This window comes from Clinocottus analis, unplaced genomic scaffold (assembly GCF_023055335.1).
Source record: "Clinocottus analis isolate CAN_PGR_092001 unplaced genomic scaffold, fCliAna1.0.p SCAF_4, whole genome shotgun sequence".
NCBI classification, from domain to species: Eukaryota; Metazoa; Chordata; class Actinopteri; order Perciformes; family Cottidae; genus Clinocottus; species Clinocottus analis.
The window spans coordinates 17,952,633-17,976,100 of NW_027176153.1; the positions used below are offsets into that span (position 1 = coordinate 17,952,633).

Consider the following 23,468-nt stretch of genomic DNA (forward strand, 5'->3'; position numbering starts at 1 on the left):
GACAGGCTCTATGGGGGTCCACGACATCAGAGGATGGGGGTCCACAACATCAGAGGATGACGGTGATCACCAGCCGCAGGGCTTGTAATGGCTCCCTCGTGGTATTGTGGATACCAGTAACTGAACAATCAGCCACCCGGGTGACAATTCCAACCCACTTTTCGCCCCCTCGCTTTCCTCCCCTCTCTTATCTGTTGCTCAGTCTTTGCAAAAAATAAAAAAGATGTGAGCGGATCTCCTGACATCAGACACCTGCAGCTCGCCTCCTCCTCCACTGCACTGTGCAGGCCATCTTTAGAGGTGCACCATTATCTTGACAAATGCTTGAAAGGGCTTCAAGTGAGTGTGAAAAGCATCCGTCCCGCACTCAAGTCTTCCTTCAGCGGTTAGCAGTGTTCAATGTGGCATTTAATTAAGTTGACTCGTTCAATCAACTTGATTGTCATTGTTAATTAATGAAGGCTGCGTGTTGCTCCAGTTTGTCATTGTTAAAGCGCACGAGAACATTTTTTCATCATCCTCGTTTCCTATCTGAGCGAGGGAGCAGCGCCCTCTAGTGTATTTATGGATGCAGTTCAATCAGTGAGACATGTTTTATTGCCTCGTTTCCAATTTCCCGTTCGCAGCGCCGGATGCAAATCTAAAGAAATCACTGCACTGCTTGTTACTGTGATTTTATTTTGGGCTTATTTGACGCTAAATGGACACACTTATGTGAAGATCTTTGTCTCTTCTTTGCCATATGAGATTACAAAAAATAGGATACAACTCATTTCAAAGTGTGCTTTAATTGAGCAAAAGTATACATGTATTAGTGTAATCGGTATATTTTTCAATATTTTCTTGATCACAGTATAAGAAGGCACTGAAGGTGGGTGAACGGGTGGAAATGTGTTAACAAATTCAAGCCACCAACACAACAAGTGTTATCACTTATGTTGCCTAATTTGACCTCCAGTGTGTTAACACCTTATCGTTCATATTGAGAGGCAAAGTCCCTGGGTAGACGCCGTCTTTCAAACTATAAACACCAACATGGCCGTTGTCGGTAGTGCTTAGCTAAGTTAGCTAGCTAGCTAAGCAGGTAACTTAGGTAACTTCACTAAGCATTCCCTTATCTCGGTGGGCTTAGCTAAGTTAACTAACTAGCTAAGCAGGTAACTTAGGGTACTTAGCTAAGCATGTCGTTACCTTTGTAAACGTAAAGGGCCAGACTTTGCCTCTCTAGCACAAGGAGTTTGTTGGCACGATGTAATTCCAAACATGGCTCTAAAAAAGCTTCAGACCGAACAAAGGTCTAATTAGCTGGAGTGATTGAAAACAGCTGTGTGGGTATGCAGTTACACTCAGTTACACTTAATGCCACGGTTCATTTTAACGGAATATTTGATTGGAATTGTTCCATACCGACGATAAATCCAGCAAAGACTCATCAATTTCTTTCGTAATGTAAAGAGACGTCAGCAGTGGAAAAAGTTAATCAGTTAACGCTTTCGCATGCGTACAGGTATTAGCTGTGTGTGTTTGGGCTCGCTCTCCTCACAGTGGTTACTTCTGAAGCATGCCAGCTTCTTGACGGCCTCCTTTTTTTCTGCTACCCAACCTCGATGTAGGAAATGAAAACATCTTTAGCGCCTTTCCGAAGTCTTGCTGCAGAGCTGTGAAGAAACGGACCAGTTCTTCTCAATGTCTCACTCTCTGCAGGCAGAAAGGGGGCAAACAAGTAGTTTAAGTGGTTTTGGAAACTATAAAACACAAACACAGGGTGTTTTGAATATGAAATAAAAGAATTAGCTTTCAGTTAGCTAGGTACAAGGATAAAGAGTCTGAACACTTTTCTATACGTCTCACCTCCGTAATAGTAGAGCATTGCAACGCCGACCACGAACCCGAAACAGCTCATGAAAAACATTGATCCTGCAAAAGGAAAGAGAAGAGAACATCAGTGACCAATAACACCTGAAAACATTTACAAATCTGATCAATATTCTACATGTCCATCATGGATTGGTGTCTTCCAAATAAATTATATGAACTTACATGAATAAAAACAAACTCAAATGAACACTCAAGTCCAAAGCCGCTCTGTGAAGAGACAGACATCTTGTTGTTCCCGATCTGAACTATGAGTAATTTGTATGACATGTGATCAGGAGTCATCACCGTTGACCCATTTCCTGCTGGCCCAATTTTGACCCCCGACTGATTAAAGGAATGCAGGACAGAGGAAAGTGTTCGTGACGAGGGGAGGGAGGGCGGGGTGTGTATGTGTGTGTGTGTGGGGGGAGTTACACGTGAGTTTAAAGTGACCCACAAAGCCAGAGTCCTGAATGTAATGGGTGATGAATGGCGAGGCAGTGCGGAGCATTTGGGCCCACATTCTGATGCTCTGGGGTCAAAAGGTTCAGCAGACAATGATGGTTGTGGAAGAACAAAGCTTAGTTGGGCTTAAGGGGGCTTACGTGTGGATCAGTGAGGGGTCCAGAGGCACCCTGACACACACACACACACACACACACACGGTAAGACCACCATATTGAAAAAGAAAACACCCGAGTAGTCACGCTGCCAAATTAAATAAAAAGGGTAAAGGCTTTCCAGCCCATTAGCTACAAATCATCATTACTTTACACGCCTGCACAGAATTTCCTCGCGTTTTTAAGAATGACTTCCTACTTTTCCAGCAGCCAAGGGGCTCTGTTGATGCCGGTAAAGGATTAAAAGTACATTTGTAAAAAATAGAAAGGACAGGTAATCCAATGTTGCCCAATGCCTTTTTTTTAAAGCACATAAAAGGAGCATAGAAATAACAAAGTCAATGAATGAAATAACACAACAGATTAATTATTGGAGGGCAATATATGCATGAAGGTTTGTTTAACGTCTGTAAAGACAAGATAAACCAGTCTTCTTTCATGCTGGTGAAAATAAAACAACACACATTTTTTGGTGTATTTTACTACTTTGTCTATTTGCGTCTGTAGAGTTCTTATAAATTCACCAAAAGCAAGTATTAGATATGACCTCATTTGGATTATTTTATAAAACTTAAAACTACAATGCAAGTAATCAGCGGGGAAAGTTTTACAGTGATTAGCACATATTTAATAAGATAATGCTCAACTTGCATATTTAAATATTTAATTCAAGAACATTTGTAATACAAAAAATAATTGCTTTATTGTAAGTGATCAACTGGGGAAGTTTCATGGATATAACTATTAATTTAATATTTTACCCTATTCACTCATAAGGGATACTTTCACAATTTTCACGAAGAAATCAAATATAAAATCAGTCATGAATACACTGCGCTGTTAGGAAGTGTTCTCATATCAGATCAAGTCATATAAAATAGTGAATACACACAAAAACCTCAATTTGTTGACGTCATGCAAACTCATCATGTGTACAGTCTTTGAAGTTGCACCGACATAAATAAAACAGAATGATCATATAACACTCTTACTGCGCTGATTAACTGTACCTCTGTCGTTCAGCACATATCTCTGCGGGTGGACTTCCACGGCGTTCGTCCCATTCGGATCGGCCGCTTCTGCAACAAGTACAGACGGGTAACTTTAAATAGCAATAACAACCTGCGTAACGTCACCTCCACTCCTCGGTGAGCAGTCCAGACGGCTTCCTTGGAGAGGATATAGAATAAGCCCACACGGGGCCAGACAGGGCAGTCACACAGCAGGGGATCCACCATGATGGGACACCGGGGAGGGTTGCCAAACCACCTCACTTAAAACACACGTTGGGTAAACTGTCCAGTGTAACATGAAAGACAAAGTCTCATATGACAATACAAAAAAGAAAGGAGCTTTTTTGGTTTTAATGCATCAGTGTAACTTTAACAATATTATGCACTGGAATTTCAATTTTTGGGGGGGATTTGCTGGCACATGAACAAACGATTTATCCTTAAGGTATTATTTTAACTTGCAATTTAGACCGCCTTTTTTAATTATTGTCACGGTTGTCTGTGACTCTCTTGTCCATTTAATGTTATATCCATGTTCTATACATTTAATGGTATATCTATAGATAATGTTATACTACTGCAAGATATTTCTACATCTTAAAAACACATTCAGGAATGAGGGATGCTTCTTTTCTCTCGCTCTCTACCTACATATCTATACATATTTTGTTGTACATATAGAAAACTAAGTAAACTAAGAAAAACAGCTGTACAGCGTCTCGTGCGTCAGCATTGGACGCCGAGGGCCGTCGACAAAGCGTCGATATTGCGACACCCTCGGAGTGTGAAAGCGGGCGGTACCTCTTCGCGTCGCTCTGGATGGGAGGCGGGCGTAGACGTTCTCAGCGAGGATGTGAAGTCCTCTGTAGAATTCCTGACACGCCTCCTCGCCCTTCCCACGCAGGTGCTCCAGCAGCTCGGCCAGCCTCACCTTGGTGGGCACCTTGAGGTCCCTGAACTGCAGGGAGACGCGAGCTCAATTAAATCCCGGAACACACCTGTTTACCTGCCCACTCTCCTTCAGGTTAAAATCCACTTCAGCTTAGCACATTCAAGTCTAAAGCCACTGCGATGAAAAAAAAGAAGAAAATAAGGATTTTGCGTCTCAAATATTATGATCTAGTTTTGTTAATTGGTTAGCTTCCCAAATTCTTATTTAACATCTCTAAATATTGAGAAACTTTCTCATTATTTTAAAAAAAAAAAAAGACTTAGTACCTAAAATCAAGAGAAACCTACTCATCATTTTGACTTAGTATCTTAAAATAATGACTGAGAAGAAACTTTCTCATTATCTTTATTTTGAGATAGTTTCTCATTCAAATTATTATTATTTTTCCATCACAGTGGCAGTGTTTGGCTTCCATAAGGACATGTTCACTTTCAAAACAGGATGTTTTTTTGGAATGGTGTCAAAAGTTATCCGTAGTGACCCGGTGGGCTTCCTTGTCGCTGAGTATCTGGGGGTAGACCCTGTTCAGCTGCAGCACCAGTCTGTCCACCAGTTCAGTGTCCATCCTCTTATCCGAGCACAGGAAGTGAGCGTCTCTCCGGAGCTGCTCGTGGTAATCGCCAATGTCTACGATCGATAGAAATGACAGTAACAGTAAAGAAGAGATGAGCAGGAGGCGGTGTCAAATTAAATGCGCTCTCACATGAGGAAGCCATATTCACGAAGGCATCAATGATCTAAAAGTTGCAAAAAAAAGTTTACATCCCGACTTTCCCCGTTGGTTTGTGGAGAACGATTTTTAGCCGTCGCCATCTTGTTTTTTTGCAACCAGAAGTGGGCACGAAGGGGCGGAGCTAAGTACAAGTGAACACAGAAGAAGACAGGCAACTAACTTTTATGAAAGTGAAAACGCAAGATGAAAGGGTTAAAGTTGTAGAACTAGAACATGGGGAACTACGTGGAAGAGGCCTGTCAATCACATTGTAGCCCCGCCCCTAAAGCATCACCTGCTATGGTCTGTTTGACTCTAACTTACCATAAATTGCTAAATGGTGGTCAGTAGAGAGAATGCAGCTTCAACACATGAAGCATAGACTTCTATACAACCAGAGGAGTCGCCCCCTGGTGGTCATTAGAGAGAATGCAGCTTTAACACATAAAGCATAGACTTCTATACAACCAGAGGAGTCACCCCCTGGTGGTCAGGAGAGAGAATGCAGCTTTAACATATACAAATGCAAGTTTTAAGGCTCTTCAGCATTGGCTTCACTTTTTTTTCAAATCCTGCAGATTTTATGTCTAACCTTAAGTAGTTTCTTAGTAAGCTGGTCTTGGCATCAGTCCTGCTCTGAAAATAAAAGACTAAGAGGTTTATTCTCCTGTTCTTAAAGGTGAATGCAAGTTCACATAAAATTGTCTTCTTGGCAGTAACGACACATAGTAGTAAAAACCAGTTTGGTGAATGTTCAAGGAATAACAGGTGAATTTTGTGAATGTCTTAAGATGGATACAGACCCTGTATCGCCACCAAATCCCACATAATCTTACCAACTCACTGACATGTATCATAAAAAGGTGGTGTGCAACAGAGCAGAGTGCGGATCGTTGATCTTTGCTTGTGTTTGATATCCGTCTTTAAGATTTGTGAAGAACTTCCACGTTGCACAAAGTAAATTTGTGTTTAGTTGAGATGCAGCAAACACATGGAGCAGGTTGTCCCTGAGTAAAGTTCATCATCAAGTGTATAACTTTACTTTCTCTTTGTTCTTTCAGTGATGAGAAACCTGTGAATACAGGTCAATATCCTGATTCCTGCTACAAACAATCAAGAGTGAAGGAACCTGCCTCATCATAATGTCAGATTTAAAGTCAAACCAAAGCTCTTTAAGAGAGAAATTCTTCTTAGAGTTCAGATTTGGATGTGATTGAACGAGGAGCTCTATTATATCTGACCTGTCTAACTGCTCATGTGTATTTAAAAACCGTTGGATAGATCAACATAAAAGTAGGAAGTATCACACCAAAATAAATCTTGATCACACGTACATGGCAACAACAACTAAACTTACACATTTCATGCAACAAGTGGCGCACCCACGCGGCGCGGCAGGCGGGCAGCGATCATTTGGATGCCTTTGAAGTCAGCGCGGAGGGATTACTAATCCAAAACAATCCCAGAGCGTCTTACCCGTGATTCACAAACCTGCCATACTGACACACTATCGTGTGGGACTCGCTCTCTCCGCCCCGACAGCGCTCCCGGTGAAACTTCCTGGTCTCCCTCCGGTGTGCCGGTGGCCGCTGCCCGGTTACTTCAGCGCGGTGCGCGGAGTCACATGACCACATGACTGACCTCAGGGTCACGTGGTGATTATCAATCCGCAGACAGTAGAGGCAGACTGAGCTGATTACCAGCAGATAAACTTTCTGTTGCAGACACTGCAGAGGTGTCATTAGTCTGTTTATTTCCCCCTTACCTCTATTAGACCTGGCTAGCACCAAATATTCCTCTGAGTATCATTATTATTAATCTGAGTATTATTATAATACTGTCATTATTATTAGTTGCTCGCTAATAATAATTCTTCACCGTGTTACTTGAGATGCCTGTGTGTTCACTACATCATTGCACATAGGGTCGGATCCCACAAACATCTGCATTGGCCCTTCAGTGTATCTGTGAATGTATTCTCCTTTTTATTCTATTTTGATCGCATTTTATTATATTTAAAAAAAAGCCTCCTGTGGACATGTGTTGGAAATTATAGCGTTTCGCCATAGACGCTTAACTCTGTGATGTCCTCATCAAATAAATAAAGTCAAAGCGGCAAATGCACATAATTGCACCCCTTTCACTGCGATACAGTCACTCTTATTATCAGTAGAAGTCTTTATTCATTTAATTACATTCTTTAAAAAAGAAGAAGATATTTACATTCCAGCCGGTGCTTTTCAGCTGTTCTCCCCAACCAACAATATGGACTTGCATCAGATGAGTTTCTCAGACAACTTCCTCGACTGTGAACCGTTAAACCTTAATCGTTAACTTTAAGCAAAACATAGCTATTTGATGGGTTTCTGGAAAGCTCAATTGAGGACACGGAGGTCCGAGGATCTTCTAATCATACATTATTATCATCTAACAAGGCTGGTGTACTGAAGCTGCAATGGCTCCCCTTTGCAGACAGAGGGCAGTGTGACATTGCAGTTGACAAAAGGCACATGAATCTGTCACATCAGTATCCCTGCAGAGCCTTCACACTGTGCAGAACTGCAGATTCTATCATTTCAACAAGATGAGGAATGCTCAGTTATTCCTTCCCGTAGTCCTCGCGTACAGACCAACACATGTTGCTCAATAAAGTTCTGCTGTTTTTCACCTCCTGCGTCCTCAAACTGATATAATCCGAATAGAAAATTCTTTGGCGGGCCTCCCGTTCCTTGTGCTGGACTCGTCCGTGGCGGCAGACGGGTTCGCTCCCGACGGGCCGCCCTGCCATCCTCCACAAGGCCGCGCCGACCCGGGCCGCGCCGACCCGGGCCCCGCCTCCGAGATCTGAAGCAAGCCCGGGTTCGTAGTCTGACGGGACCGAGGAGGTCCGCTGTATTCGGGCGGACACGAGATCCCCGCAGATCCCGGACTTCTGGGTAAGAGAGGCCGGTGGTAGTCGTAGCCGGGGAGAGTAGAAAGCGGAGGAGCGGGGCCATATGTGCGGGCAGGACCATGCGCGTACTGCTGATGACATCTGTGGACGACAAGACAGGAAGTTGGATCTTTAATATTGTTTTACCCCCTTTTCTTTCGACATTTTAAGCCAAAACCAGCCCACATCTCACCTGCAGGCTCGCATGTTGTCACACATGGCCGGGGCCCCGGTGTCCCACAGGGACTGCTCTTTGTCCTGGGTGTTGTTGTTGTTGTTGTTCCTGCCTTTGTGACTGTAGCGAGACCTATTGTCCCCCTGATGTTGGGCCTGCTCCTCCCACTGCCACATCTCCGACTCCCTGTTTAAAATACACATCAAAATCAGTGTTTCTGTCCGGAAATGCATCGCAGGAATCTGATCGGTAAGTCTCAGCTTGGTTCTTCTCCATTCTTTGCTCTAAGTGATGGAAAGTAAGTACATGAACTCAAGAAAAAACAACTTTGAGGTATTTGCGCTTGACTTAAGTATTTTGGAAATATATCCTAAATACTCGCTTTTTGTTAGCTATGGAACTGTGAGTCCCTGTTATGTTTGTCTCATGAACAAAGAAACACATTCACGCAATCAGTGATGGTGGTCATCCTGCCCACCGTCTCACACCAGTTAACTAATCGGAGGCTGACTCCTCTGGTTGTATAGAAGTCTATATCGATGACTCTACTTCTCTCTCTCGATATATTCCCTCAGTAAACATTGTAAACATGAGTTTATGTCTCAATCTCTAGTTTCAAGTCTTTTAGAATAGAGGATGATGTTCATTGAGTACATTATAGTCAGTAAGAGTCAAACAGACCATAAAGCAGGGGATGCTCTAGGGGCGGGGCTTCAAGGTGATTGACAGGATGCTATCAGACATTGTCTTGTCTGGGAGTTGTCTGTGTTTCCTTCTTACAACTTTAACCCTTTCACAGTGAGTTTTTAGTTCTTTACTGGAACATTTCCGGTTACCGAAAATGTCTTTTTCAGGCTTTAGTTGTACTTAGCTCCACCCACTTCCCAAACCAATGGGTCGATCCACAAGGGCAGAAACACACCGCAGGATAGTAAACACCATTGGCTTTTACTCAAAAACAGCTTTGAAAATGTTTTCACGAGGAAGGAAATGAGCTCAACATGCATTTTAGTGAGTATCGTGACCGTAAGCGTAACTTTTGTTTCTCCACACGGCACCATTCATGATTTAAGTGAAGGACTTTTTACGTTGTGGTATTACTACTTTTAAGTTCACCTCTCGTGGTTTTTCCTCTTGTCCTCCTTGATGCAGTCGAGCAAACAGCAGGTGATGAAGGCCACGGACATGAAGAAGATTATGGCCAAGCTTACGATGGACGCCAGCACGGCCACCCGGAAACCAAAGTCCTCAAAGGGAGACAGAGCTGGAGAGAGAGACAGCACCATTCACCATGCAGCAAAAATATATGTTCAACAAGTCCTCATATATATATATATATATATATATATATATATATATATATATATATATATATATATATATATATATCATTTATATATTTTTTATTTCTTTCAGTTTCACACCATGATGATGGATCCTGAAACAAAAATTAGGATCCTGCTCTCACTTTTTCCCCACTCGCTCATCAAAAGAGCAGCTAACTGCAGCACCTGCGATGAAATTATTCCTCTCTACCTCCATTTGCATTAATACTCCTCCTTTAATGAGCTTCATCCCCAAGCGCGAAATTATTTTCACTCAAATGTTTCCACACATAATTCAGAAGAATTAATTATCGCAAGCCAAATCCTATCTCAAAGTGTCTTTGCGTAACATTGCCCCATAGCGACTAATGCCCATCCCATAATGTTTAATATATATATCCCATCTCTTCAGAATAATGAGCAGACAGACAGCTCAGGGGAAGTTTTGCAGCTGCTGCAATTCTCCCAGTAAAAAGCATTTGAAACATTTAATCTCCCCGCGCACATTTTGCTTATGAAGTATGAATATGAGAGCTTTTCTTCTTCTTCTATATTAACTGTCACATCAAGGGATGGGGGATGCTACTCACGTTTACAGTAGGTGTCCCCGACCCAGTGGGTGCTGTTGGTGTCCATGACGCACATCAGCTGCCTTCCCACCAGCTTGTGTTTGTCGGGGCACTGCAGGGAGATGACCGTTCCCACCGTGGTGCCGTTGCCCTGGATGATCCTCTGGGTGCCCAGAGCCGGCAGAGGGATGGGCGTGCACTGAGCCTGGGTCGGACCTGGAGAGAGGGCGACGGAGAGAGAAAGAGAGAGAGAGAGAGAGAGAGAGAGAGAGAGAGAGAGGTCTGTGTGGGCAGCAGTCAACGGTGGCACGTGGTTGAACTGTGTCGCAGACGTTAAGGCGCTCACTAATCATAAAAAAAAGTTCAGCCAAAGTTTGAACGCATGCATAATTCATGCGTCTTCAAAAGAAAATTTGTTTTCACCGAGACGATCAGACCGCTCAAGATCCAGGGTGAACGGAGAGAGAGAACAACAAAGAAGAATGGAGCCCTGCAAATGAGATTCAAAGTGAGAGGAGCTATCAGTGCTGAACCCCTGCAGGGCGGCACCACCGCCACCACCACCGCCACATCCTGTAACACATGCTTGCTGCATCCAACTCTCACAGTGTCGAAGCAGGAAATGTGATAAATCATTAAGCAAAAGGGCCCTGTGGAGCCGTGATGCTACACAACCGGTTGTGCATAGGGGGCAGTTCTCATATGCTGCATGGGGAGGGGTCTCTGTCTGCGTCAGCCGTCTGGCGAGAAGAAGCCCCAACAAGAGAGCATCACTCCATCGTGACACAGAGCTGCTGGAATGCAAATAAACACCATGACTTCATGTCGGTGATTTCCAACCGGACCGGGAAGGATAATGAGATCAGTCCCAGGACGAGTCCAAGCCAGCTGTTTACTGTGGAGCAAAACCTGCATCTGGGTTTCACACACACACACACACACACACTCACGCACGCATGCACACACACAGCCACACACACACACACACACACACACACACACACACACACAGAAAAACAATGTACAGAGAATTGAGAAAAAACCTCCAAGAACGTGAGGAAAAACAATGTGTGCACTTTGATCGCCACAAGGGGCAGCAAATCCCAAGAAAAGTTTGTAGCATCACTGAGAGAGACACAGGGAGACAGAGACATGTAGAGACATGGATACAAAGACATGGAGACATGAAGACATGGAGACATGGAGACATGGAGACACAAATACAGAGACATGGAGACAGAGACATGGAGACATGAAGACATGGAGACACAGAGACATGGAGAAAGAGAGACAGAGAGACATGGAGACATGAAGACAGAGAGACATGGAGAGACATGAAGACAGAGAGACATGGGGATATGAAGACAGAGAGACATGGAGACATGAAGACAGAGAGACATGGAGATAGAGAGACATGGAGATAGAGAGACATGGAGACAGAGAGACATTGAGATAGAGAGACAGAGAGGCATGGAGACAGAGAGACAGATAGATAGATAGACAGGTAAAGACATCCTCTCGCTCCTCATTCCACTTCTCTGTTGACACTAGACCGGACTAAAATGCTAAACTTAGCGCTATTAGCATGAGATCACCATATTCTGTTTTACGTAATGATAAATAGAGAGCATCACTTTACGCACGCGCGAGGTGCTCAGCCCAGCGAGGAGTTTGTGATGTTAAAGACATGAAGTGATGAGTCTATGCCTCCTTTCACCTCCACCGCAATACATAGACAGATAAATACAAAAATACACATTCATGAATGCATACATAGACAGATCAATACAAAAATACACATTCATGAATGAATAACATGATCTGGAAGAGCTGTGCAGGAATTAATGTTCACACAAAAACGCCAGATGGCATTTGTCGTGTCGAGTATTTTATAATGCGATTTATGTTTCTCGGAAATGATCACACACATTACAACAAAAAAAAGATAGGTCTTTCAAATGCACTGCATTATATTTCAATATATCTATTTACCCTCACAATAAATCCGGGGAAACTGCGCTCACTGAAATTCACCTAAAGAGATATTAAACAAGAGGAAACACAGATCTATACACACTTTGAATCCCTCGAGAGTTTGCAGATGAGACTCTCACAAACTATGTGTGTGTAAAACCTTTGTGTTATTCGTGGGACTGGACCCAGAGCTGCCTCACTCGACAGTCGGTTCGCGGTCTCTTACCTGACTTGCTCGGGTCACGGCTGTCATCTTTGTGGGTAAAAACAGTCCTGGATACGTCTGCTATGGAAGCTGTTGCCCCTGACATGGTGACAGACAGACGGCCTCCCTCTCTCTCTCCCACACCAAGTCGGCTCCCTGGGTTGTGCTGCGCGTAAAGGACTGCGCAACGGAACGGTGCTCCTCGGTGCCCGGTGCGGGTAAACACGAAGGGATTCCGTGGAGCTTCTATTCGCCTCTCTACCTTCCAGTGAACAGCGTCTCATCCACAGAGTCCTCTCTCTCTCTCTCTCTCTCTCTCTCTCTCTCTCTCTCTCTCTCTCTCTCTCTCTCTCTCTCTCTCTCTCTCTCTCTCTCTCTCTCTCTCTCTCTCTCTCTCTCTCTCTCTCTCTCTCTCTCTCTCTCTCTCTCTCTCTCTCTCTCTCTCTCTCTCTCGTGCGCGCGCTCCGTCTCTCTCGGTCGAGACCTCGTCGCCCAAAGATAAAAATGACTTTGTGGATTAAGCGGGTCGGGTCAAGTTGATAGCAGAGCCGCGTGCAGGAGGACACTGACGTGCACCAACACACACACAAACACAAACCCTGCACTATCTGTGGGCAGGATGTCGCATTTGAATCAGGATGTGGTGCTTCAGACATGTTGAGCATGTGATGAAAGAAGAAAACATGACGTGAAGCTCATCTTACTGCTGTTTGGATAATGTTCATGATAATGTCAGTGCACTGCTCACTCCACTGTGCACTTTTATTCTTTTAGCTGTTTGCACACTCAAATCAGTCTTAAGTGTTGAGTTCCACATCAGAGAGAGGTTCAATAAGAGATGCTGTTGTGTCCAAACTGCACGTGGTTCAGCATACTGATGCCTTCAGCTTCAACACAGCTGATACAGAATAAGTAGAAGAATCAGAATCAGAAGTGTTTATTGTCGAGTACGTATTTGACTGGAGGAACAATAAACATAGACATATAATATATAACAAGAAGTATTGTGCAATAATTGATACATATAGTAAATTACAACCAGATACTTTAAAACAAGTATACATTTTAAAATAAAAGTGGAAAGTGTATTTTAATCAGAGCAGAGAACACAGGATGTTGTGGTTGAGCCAAAATACAGAAGGAACCACGAAAAGTCTGATGAAAATAAGAGAGAAGGGTTTTATGAAAGTGTGTGAGAGGGAGAGACACATTGAAGTCAAACGATCTTTGGATGACATTTGACTGCACAAGCTGCATCCCGGTGTGTAACCACCAGCGTTACCGTCCCTTATGTTCTTGCTTTCACTTCTCTGTCTGCGTCTCTCTGTGTCACAGTTCGGCTCGCGGTGGAGGTGATAACCATGATAGATATGAATCATGAAATGGTTTCCTGAGACATTTCTTCATAGAATGAGTTTAACCAAGGCTGGTTTCTATACTGTGTAAAGACGAGACAAGCGTTTATTTCACGAGCGAAATGAATACCTTGATTGATTTTTCTGACACACACAGAAACGCAAGAGAACAGAAAACGAAGCAGACAAAGTGCATCGCCTCATCTGAAAGCAGCGCGGCGGTCCTCGGCCTGTAACGCCGTTGAGGATTCAGGGCACGCGTGAGACTGCTTGTGCTGCGGGTGAGAAGTGTCTCCACGGGCAGCCGCAGCCACGTTCACCTGAGCAAAGCACCTGGAAACCCTCAGGGAGTCGCTGCTCAGACAGCAGCTTGCTTTATCGTTCACGGATACATTAGCATGGCCGATTGGAGGCGCTCGAAACTTGGGACCGAAGAGCTGTACACGCTGCTTATTGTGCTAGAGAGGAGCAGTGTTCTCGAGGATACATTTATCAAGACTTAGAGCGAGGTTGCTCTTCATCGTTACGCAGGGCTGGAAAGAAGTCTCCTAAAGCTTCAAGGTCGAAAGGTTCAATTCAATTCAGTTTATTTTTTATAGCCTAAAATCACAAATACAAGAAAAACTCCCCCAATAAAGATAGTAAAAACCCTTTCACAGGGGAAAGAAAGGGGAAGAAACCTGAGGGAGAGCAACAGAGGAGGATCCCTCTCCCAGGATGGACAGAAGCACTAGATGTCAAGAAAGGTTCAAGGCTCGAGTCCAGATGTCGATGAACAAAAGGCCCAAAATCCCTGAAATCAACTTTTCCGATTTGACTAATTCAGTGCGAGTGAATATGTTCAGAGGAGGAGGGACGACGTGGAAAGAGACACAGAGGACAAGGACATTTTGAGCAATCAGTCTGCTTAAAGTGTTCCGAGTTTTCTCTTTCTGATTTGCAAAGGCGGTTGCTACAGCAACAGTTAATGTCTTCTGGCGTGGACTCTCGGCAGGTTTGGACTCCGAGTGCCTTCCACTTTATTCTGTGTATGTGTGTGTGTGTGTGTGTGTGCTGGAGTCTGTGTGACCAAGAGGTTTGCTAATGAAGCCCGGGTACGATCAATCGCGCCTCTTTAACTGTGATAAAAAAAGAGGATGAAGATCACATTTTCGTGTAAAGAGTGTTTTGCATAAAGCGGTGACCGAGAGGTGAACGCTAAGAGGCCGACGGCAGAAACAAAGAAAAGAGGACGCTCTCCGGCTGTTGCTGTTTCATTACTAACCTGATGTGACAGGACAGGCAGAGGAAAGGTGAGAGTGGTCACAGTGTGACACGGTAATGAGCAGGAAGAGCCCATCCAACACGGGCCGCTCCAACCAGGCCGCAGATGGCCGGAGGTCCGGGTGGAGGAGACTGAAGGTGAACTCTCTGAAGTGCCCTCGGTCAGTTAGTTTTGCGAAAGTGATGAAACAAAACGGCGAGATGGCGACGGAGCAGCAATTATTCTTGTTTCAGAGGTTTCTTCTACAAATGGTGTGGAGATTTTTTGAGTGTGTGAGTCATTATAAACCTGCAAAAAGAGCTCTATTTCCAACTGAAAGAAAGTTTTTTCATTCTTTTAAGTCGAGTGAAACAACACCGGAGCCTCCCGGAGTGCTGCAGTAATGGGTCCTACAACCCAGAAAAGAGTAAGCGTTTTCTTAAACCTCCAGTTCCTTGTTCTTAAAGTCAATGTTTTTCTTGTCTTAAAAATGGCGGTAACAAGTGCCTCAATGAGACTATAGTACACGTCACTGCGCCGAACACACGTCTGCCGTCACAGCTTTGCTGTGTGTCGCTCACGCTAAACGTCGGTGGTTCATTTGTGAAGATTGAACAAAACGTGAACGTATTATAAACGTTCAAAGATCCGATGCAAAAGTTGCGATGCTTCAACTTATTCTCGCTCCGAAGGCGCAAAATATTGGCGCTGTGGTGCCAAACTATAGCGCTCTACGTTCCCCTTTTGCGTCAGTTTGGGACATGTTGGGACGTAGCGCATCGCGTCCTAGCTAAATAAACGTCCGCCTTCACATAAAGTCGGTAACTGGAGCACAGCGGCGATGGCCAGGCGTCGAGTATTTGACGAGTTGGAAGTCACACCCGCCTGGATGCTGAATTCCTGCCTTCAGGAATACTTCCCTGCAGCAATCTGCAGGATGAACTCTTTGCACTGCTGATAAATGTATGTTTGAAAACCCTTGTTAAGTAAAGCGCAGACAAAATGACATTATCTCTCTCCACATATGCACACACACACACACACACCTGGTGATCCGTCCATAAAGTCATTAACGCTCCCTTCTCTGTAATCTCTGAACAAAATCACTTTTGCGGGCTGGATGGCGGCCGCCAGCGAGCGGGCCGCTCCATAAATCCTCCGTGTACACGCTGCCTGGGAGAGAGCGAGGAATGGAAGAGCGAGGAGATGGGGAACGGGGTGGCAGGTAAGAAGAATGAGACTTTGGGAGGAAATTGAGTTGATCAAGCATTTCTTTGCCACGGACGTGCACGGCTTGCAAGGCAGGAGTTACGGGATGTACTCAGACGCCACAGAGGGACAGACTCACCGCGGCAGACGTGAAGTCCGTTAGCTGGGTATTCGTACATCACAGCAGATTGAATTGCAGTTTTTACTTTAATATCCATAAGCTTGCATGATACAGAAACTGGTGGTGATTGGCTTTCCTCACACGAGCGCTCACTATTTGAAACATAAAACTTAAAGCGGCACTAAAAGAAATAGCCATTTGTGAAATTGAGCGGTAAAAAAAAAAGAAATAAAAAATGTGTCTTTTGGCACCGAGACGGAGAGAAATGAAAGGGCCGTGCTGTGAGGCTGCGGTCGCTTTTAGCTAAACGCTAATCCCTGTATGCAAACATGCGAACAGAGGCAAAATAAAACACGGATGATTTAAGGTTAAAGCTGTTTTTAGTTGAGGATATTAGCATGCCGCCTGCAGCTAATAGCTATAGGGGGAAACATAATGCGGCCGAGGTTGATGGGAATGTAATTAGTCCAAACAAGAGCTTCCCGTGTCACAAGTTTATATGTTTTTCTTTGTCTTTTAATGGAAGACACGCGAGCACACAGGCTACAAACAGCCCTTTTCTCTCCGACTGAGGGAAGCGCCATGGCAGGAATGAGCGCTCGCTTCACACACGATCAGCATATGAAATGATGCCAGCAGATATTTGATTTGATATGGCGATGGGATGTAAGAGGATTAATGACCATGTGGCACACACTCTATGTGTGCCAATGAGTTTCTGTGCTATAAACTGGACCTGTCACCCGGGGCTATCTTGTAGTTTTTAGTTCAATTCCTTTTAATTTCATCTTCACCCCCAGTTTTCACTTTTGTTTGATTCGTAAATAATGGCTGAAGATAATTTACAGATGGGTTCGCTGAATCGAAACAGCAGTGTCAAGCGATGAATGCTAACATGCTGCTGTTTAGCTGCTATGTTTACGATGGGGAATATCCAAGAGTTGTACATCCATGCTAATATTTAATTACACGTTATTACAATCCATCCTGACAGGAAGATGAACGTTTGCACCAGATGTCACGTAATTCCACCCAACAGTTATCGAGACCTTTCACTCAGAATCACAAACGTCAGTAGAAAACGTCTGAGGATCACAAAGTCCTTAAGATTCATCATCTGGTAACCACGAATGTCTGGACTCAAATTCACAGTATTTCCTTTAAAAGTTAAACATTTTAAATCTTGACGTGGTGGACAGATCGACATTTCAATCCTTAAAAGTCACACTGCTAGCATTGCTAAAAAAAGGTAAATATTCAAAATAATATATTGCTTTATTGACTACTGATGAGAACATTGTATTCTTTGACACCCTTCATAAAGATGGAGAGTGACCAGACAGCTGTTGTCATACATTGCTGCAATACTTCCAGTAAAATACATTCTCTGAAACCACCATGACGCTCACATCCTTTCACCACCCTGAGAGAAACAGAGAAGAGAGAATTGCAATACTTTCCTTGTGCCACAGCTACACTGCAGGTTCCTAAAGTGCTTGGACGTCCATGTGTGCCACACAGTGTTAATATGACCGGGGCAACCGGGGACGATTCCCGCTGCGGTATCGACAGAGAGCCAACAGAAGATAATAGTTGGTGGATGCGAGAGTCTGGAGGGTGGCATGGCTGGAGAGAAAACACGGGGAGAAAAAGAACGTGATGAGGAAGCTCGACTGGCACATAGAAGGCGGGGGAACTGAGGGAGGAAGAGAAGGTTGTGAAAAATGGAAGTTTAAGTGAGGGGATAGTGTGCTGCTGCAAATACAGAACGCCATATCGCTTGTTTCTAGAGTTCTGCAAAGGAGCAACATACCAAAAAGATGCTGAGTTTGATGACGGATACAATAAAAATCTGTCGGGAATGCCGCGGTCTAGTGGCTTCATCCCGTTCTTATCTCGAGGTCTGTGTCTCTGGATGTTCGTCTTCCTTCATTCACAGATCCAAAAATACAAACCTGTCCTTCTGGTTCCATGCTGGAGTGTCCTTTGCAGGCCAAGTCATTGCTCCACATAGCGACTGGATGCAGCGAAACATCTGTTTTGTGTGTCTTAGATGAACAGCGCCTTTCTAGCTCATATTTGTGTATGTGCACATTTGACTTTTGTTTAGCCGCATTTCTTTTTTTTTTTATTATTCATATGATATTGGCCAAATGACTCATTCTGTTTCTTTTCAGTGAGCTTTAGATGCTGCCCGCGTCGCTCCACTTCCTTCCACAATGTTCCAACGCGAGCTGATGAGATGTGAGATGTTCTGTGTAATAACACATTCAGGTCCGGTGTTTTACATCAGGGTGTGTTCAATGGCCCACAGCAGACAGTGTTCAGGTACAGATTGTGTCTTAGTCATTAGACATGCTCGTTTAGGCATGCTGTATAATTCAATTTAGTGCGAGTGCATGCAAGTTCACACACACAGACGCACACGCACACACACACACACACACACACACACACACACACACACACACACACACACACACATTTACATATTTGTCAGAATAAATACAAGTGTGAAGCTCCAAGGAAAAAATTAGCTATTAAGTGAACTGGGGAGTAAGTGAGACACACTCTATTGTCCCAGGAAACAATAATGCTTTCTCTTGTGTGGAGGGTGTAACTGGAAACATTAGGGGAGAGCTAGATAATGCAGTTTATCTGAGGCCTTTCTGGTCATTCACTTAAAAAGACCTCAAATCAGCATCATCAAATCAAGCTTAAGGACTTAACGATGGCCAACCGTCTCCATCGGCTGCAAATCTGAATGAGACTATTTATTTTTTCAGGCCTCCACTCGGACTGTGAACAAGACCAAGATGTGAATGATGTTGTCTCTGGTGATTCATTGTTACTATTACAGCAATTTGTTTCCTCCCCGGGACATTTGATGGGGAGGGAGGGAGAGAGGGGTGAGGGGGGAATACCAAGAACAAAAGTTAAGAAATTTGAATATTTTTTTGTCTTGCGTCTAACTTCCACAGAGTCATTTCTTTGGTGAGGTGTGAAAAAAAACTTGCATCAACCGCACCCAGGCAATAGAACTGTATGTGTGTGTGTGTATGTGTGAGGACTAATCGTGAAAATGGCAGGAAACAGTTGCTACCACTTCCTCTGCAGGAAAGGAGAAGTGTAGCTTCACTGAACACTGAAGAATACGAAAGAGAACGTTTTTGTGGTTCTTGCTGCAGCTGTGAGATGGAAACATGAAAATAAAATTATTGTCTGGATGAATAATTGAGAGAAAATGTTCTATATGATGCATGCTACTGGTAGTACACAACAAAGTTTGGGCCGAGGGTGACGGCAGTGGAGGGGCTGAACAATAATTTAACCCCAACGAGACCCAATGGGACCCCATGAGACCTCGTCTGAATCTTAAAAACCAAAACCCTCTAACTTTGTTCTGCTTCACTTTAGCAAAGTCAACCTTTGCAGAGAGAATGTTCACATATTGAATGTTCACATGTTCACAACGTTCACATATTGTGCTATGATCTGGGTTAGAGTTGGAGCTTACAGCTAATAATCATCCTGAAAGTGATTTTGTTTTTATAGGCGAACCTGAAACCTTTTCATTTCTTTCTATGTCGTCTTCATTTACTCTTAACCAGTAACATACAGACTGATATTTACACACCTGAACAACATCTCACATGTGTACCTTTTTATTATAACACCAACATTATTCAAACAGCCCTCGTGGTGGCAGAAATACACCCTTTTTTAGTTTGGGGAGGACATTTAGATCAGAGGCCTAAAACATAGGCCTATCTGCCCAACAAAGTAGTTAGCATTAGCTGCTAGCCAAACAAACCGCAAACTGTTATCCTCCTACTGTGTGTGCAAATTAGCAGATGAGGATGTCATGGGGGGTATTCCAGAAAGCGGGTTATGTGAAAACTCAGAGTAAGTTAACCCTGAGATCAGGGAAACTCTGAGTTATCCCTTCCAGAAAGAGAGGTTACTGAAACTCTGAGTCAATCACCATGGTAACAGACCCTGTGAACATAACCTGCTCGCTGGCAGGTTTTCTACAAGAAACCCAGAGTTTCTACCCGTGTCCTCCCACATGAAGAAAGCCGCTAGACATGGATTGCCCATTCCTACCAGATCCGATTGACATGCCAGCCTTATTGATTCAAAATGCTTTACGTCACGAGAGAGTCTTCCGACCAGATGAGACGTTTTATCATTTCCAGAGGAATATCCTGTTCCTGTGGACGTGCACTGACATCAGAGCACATTTTATGCATCGCGCTACGTTTTTTTTTTGCAAACGGTAGTTTTCTTCACAACATCGGGGATGCAGAGCACTTTGGAAAGGCAACAGTTTGTAGAGCTGTGAGGAAAAGTAACCTCAATACTTTTATTAGTATTTTAATGTGTGTTCGTGTCGGCTACAGCGTCACATGTTAAATGACTTCAATAGGTATAAAATAAAAATGTGTAAGTGTCTCCTTTTTGGGGTATTAAGTGAGAAGACGTGTAAAAACAACCTTTTATAAGGGGATTAATTTACTATTTCAAGTAGCCACTGAATTAATATTGACTTTGTTTAATAGCCTAAGTCAATCATAAAAAATTGAATTAAAATTAAAACCAGGCGCAATCATAGCCTAGCAATATATGCCTTACCTTTTTGAAGTATGTTTTTATATTTCATTTTTAGCTGCTTCCAGGTTCTTTTTACCCCTGTTGGATTGCACCTAAATGAAAATCAGATTTCATTCCTACTTATATTCATAACTATAGGCTGCTACGATCTTACGGTTAAATGTTGAGGAATAGTACATTCGAACTTCCGCGTTGACTCGGGCAGCAGTCTTTTCCCATGCCGTCTCTCTCTCCTTCGCTGCTGCAACTGCATTTGCGGTGAAATACGTGCTCACATCCACCGTGGGCCTGCAGAAGCACCTGCAACTCCATCGCTGTGAAATATGTTGCGCTGTTATTTCTCGTGGTCATGGTGACTCGTGATATCGGGGCTCCATTCATGATGGCTTTTTCTAATACTCATGCACGCGCTTAACTCAGGGTGAACATACTCAGAGTTGATTGAACTAACGCAGATCAGCTGTTCTGGAACCAGATCCTCAGAGTTTCTTATCTCAGAGTAAGTCAACTCAGAGTTCAGGGATAGACTCAGAGTTTGTTGAACCTCCTTTCTGGAATACCCCCATGATGTGGTGTGTTGTGTTCCTGTTTTATGTTGAAAGTCCTTGCCTCTTGTGTCCTCTGTCCTCTGCACTTCCTGCGCATGTGATTGTCTGCTAATTGTTTCCTGCTGTTTCCAATCATCTTCCCCTTCCCTGTGTACTCAAACCCAGTTTGTCTTGAGCCCCAGTGTGGGATCACACTGCGTCTCGTGTGTGAGTAAACTGTGTTTGTCCTGTCGGATTCACTGGTTCTGTGATTCTCCTCTCCGTCCGTTTTTTTATTTTTTTTTTATTCCTGTTTTCGTTTATCTCCTTTTTTTCCCTCGGCCCTTTGAGGCTTGCCATTAGTTAGATTTTGAAATGAATATTATTTTTTTTTGCACGGTTGCCTTGGCTTTTGGCACCTCCTTAACCGCCTCGTAACAAGAGAAGGCAATAAAAGGTGTTTTGAGAACGTATGTGTTCATGCAGTCCAACTATGATGCAGTCTGCTGCAGCAGATCAGCTGTGGACAAACACAGACTCTCACTCAGTTATTGGAATTTGAGTTATGACTCTGTTGTGACACTATGTCCAAGGAATTATTATATTTTTGTGTATAATTTTACAGCCTGTAAGATTTACCTTGTAAACCTCTGGAGGCTACTAAAAGCCCCAGGATGGGATCCACTGGCCTGCGCTTTGAGCTGAATGTTCCCTCTGAGCATGCCAGACGGCCCTCTTTAGCATTAATCTCAGAGTCCAGCTGAGGTTAATGGATATTCAGTCATGGTTTTAGAGGTGCTGTTGGCACTACATAAAAAGTCGGGGTTACATCGATATTCACATGAATCATCTTCAATGGGGACCAATAATACCTGCACCAGATTCCACATCAATCCCTCTTGATATGTCACCGTGGACCAAAAAGAGCTGGATGGACCTGCTTCAGTGGAGAGGACTTAATAAAGTAAAGAGTAGAGGAACTGGAGGTGCTGTATTTGGAAGGCAGGTGGCGATTCGTCCTTCCCACTTTCCCCAAATAGGTAGGTCAGACGGGCGGTGCATTCAGAGATTTGAGGATGCAAAATGCAAATGTTTCTAGGCCACACACACACACACACACACACACACACAAAACCAGCTGGTAAGAGGCTTACGCTCCAGTGGCATATGACAGCTCTCCCATTAAAACCATTCAGCTCAGCTGTTGTGGGACGGGAGCACAGAATCATGGCCCCCAACCCAAAACCCTGAGCGACTATAATCATTTAAAATGTTCTGGTGTGTGCTTTTTCTTTTTTTTCTTCTTTTTTTTTTAAGTTGCAACTGTCCTCGGATATATTCGTGGCGACAACTATCACCCGAGCGACCCCCTTGCACTTTGTGCTAATTGTAAAAGGTCTCGCTCCCCTTGATGGAATAGAGCCGTCAAAAGGAGGCCTCAAGGCCTCCTGCGCCTTTCTAGCTAATGGAGGTCACAAACGTGGGTAGAATCGTCCGTCACTGGCGGACGGAGGTGAACGCCAAGGAGAGAGAGGTGTGATGCAGTAAAACTTGCTCGCCGAGTAAAGCTCAAATAGTGTCGTTGAGGAAAAGAGCTCTATGTACAGTGTGTAAAAATGACAGAAAGGAGTCAGCAGTTTGCGCTCTCTCTCTCTCTCTGCTGCTCCAGAAAGACCTCCCATTTATCATCGTGACATTCATAGCGTTGACTCGCTTAAACAAAGAAGTTACAGTTTCACATGGACTATCAATAGCTGTCCTCTCGTTTCTTTCTCCTGTGAATGTACATCAATAAGTTTGTGTCCACGAGACATGAAAATGACAAAGCAGGGGGAGGGAGAAACTGGATTCAATCAAGATGTGGAAAAATGGACTGAAGGCAACCGCGTCAGCTTTTATACTCCCTCTCCACACATACTGTTATGCACACACACACATTTCTGGGAGCTGAAATCAGCCATAATTCAAGTGCCCAACCCTTTCAGTAAATCAGCTCCTATAATTCTTCTTTCCTTTCTTAGTTTTGCCTTGTTCTCTCTTTTGAGGGCTTCAAGTGAATTACATC

The 23,468-nt window shown here is 43.8% G+C and overlaps 2 protein-coding genes across 5 annotated transcripts; both read right to left on the reverse strand.

Moving 5' to 3' along the window:
* Positions 1–822: 822 nt before the first annotated feature.
* LOC137800864 (caspase recruitment domain-containing protein 19-like) lies at positions 823–6,765 on the reverse strand. Of its 4 annotated transcripts, none has more exons than XM_068598226.1 (7): positions 6,646–6,750; positions 5,747–5,790; positions 4,924–5,069; positions 4,292–4,448; positions 3,488–3,556; positions 1,852–1,917; positions 823–1,698 (listed from the first exon to the last, which is right to left on the reverse strand). In XM_068598226.1, the coding sequence occupies exons 3-7, from the start codon at positions 5,005–5,007 to the stop codon at positions 1,595–1,597; spliced, it is 480 nt and encodes a 159-aa protein (XP_068454327.1). In that variant the 5' UTR covers positions 5,008–5,069; positions 5,747–5,790; positions 6,646–6,750; the 3' UTR covers positions 823–1,594. The 4 variants fall into 4 exon arrangements, with proteins under 4 accessions (XP_068454327.1, XP_068454326.1, XP_068454324.1 ...); XM_068598225.1 differs by having other exon boundaries at positions 5,747–5,804; positions 6,646–6,682; XM_068598223.1 differs by lacking the exon at positions 5,747–5,790 and having other exon boundaries at positions 6,646–6,765.
* Positions 6,766–7,326: 561 nt separating this feature from the next.
* LOC137800754 (sushi domain-containing protein 3) lies at positions 7,327–12,618 on the reverse strand. Its single transcript, XM_068598082.1, has 5 exons — positions 12,356–12,618; positions 10,177–10,371; positions 9,378–9,525; positions 8,280–8,447; positions 7,327–8,188 (listed from the first exon to the last, which is right to left on the reverse strand). The coding sequence occupies exons 1-5, from the start codon at positions 12,438–12,440 to the stop codon at positions 7,834–7,836; spliced, it is 951 nt and encodes a 316-aa protein (XP_068454183.1). The 5' UTR covers positions 12,441–12,618; the 3' UTR covers positions 7,327–7,833.
* Positions 12,619–23,468: the final 10,850 nt, after the last annotated feature.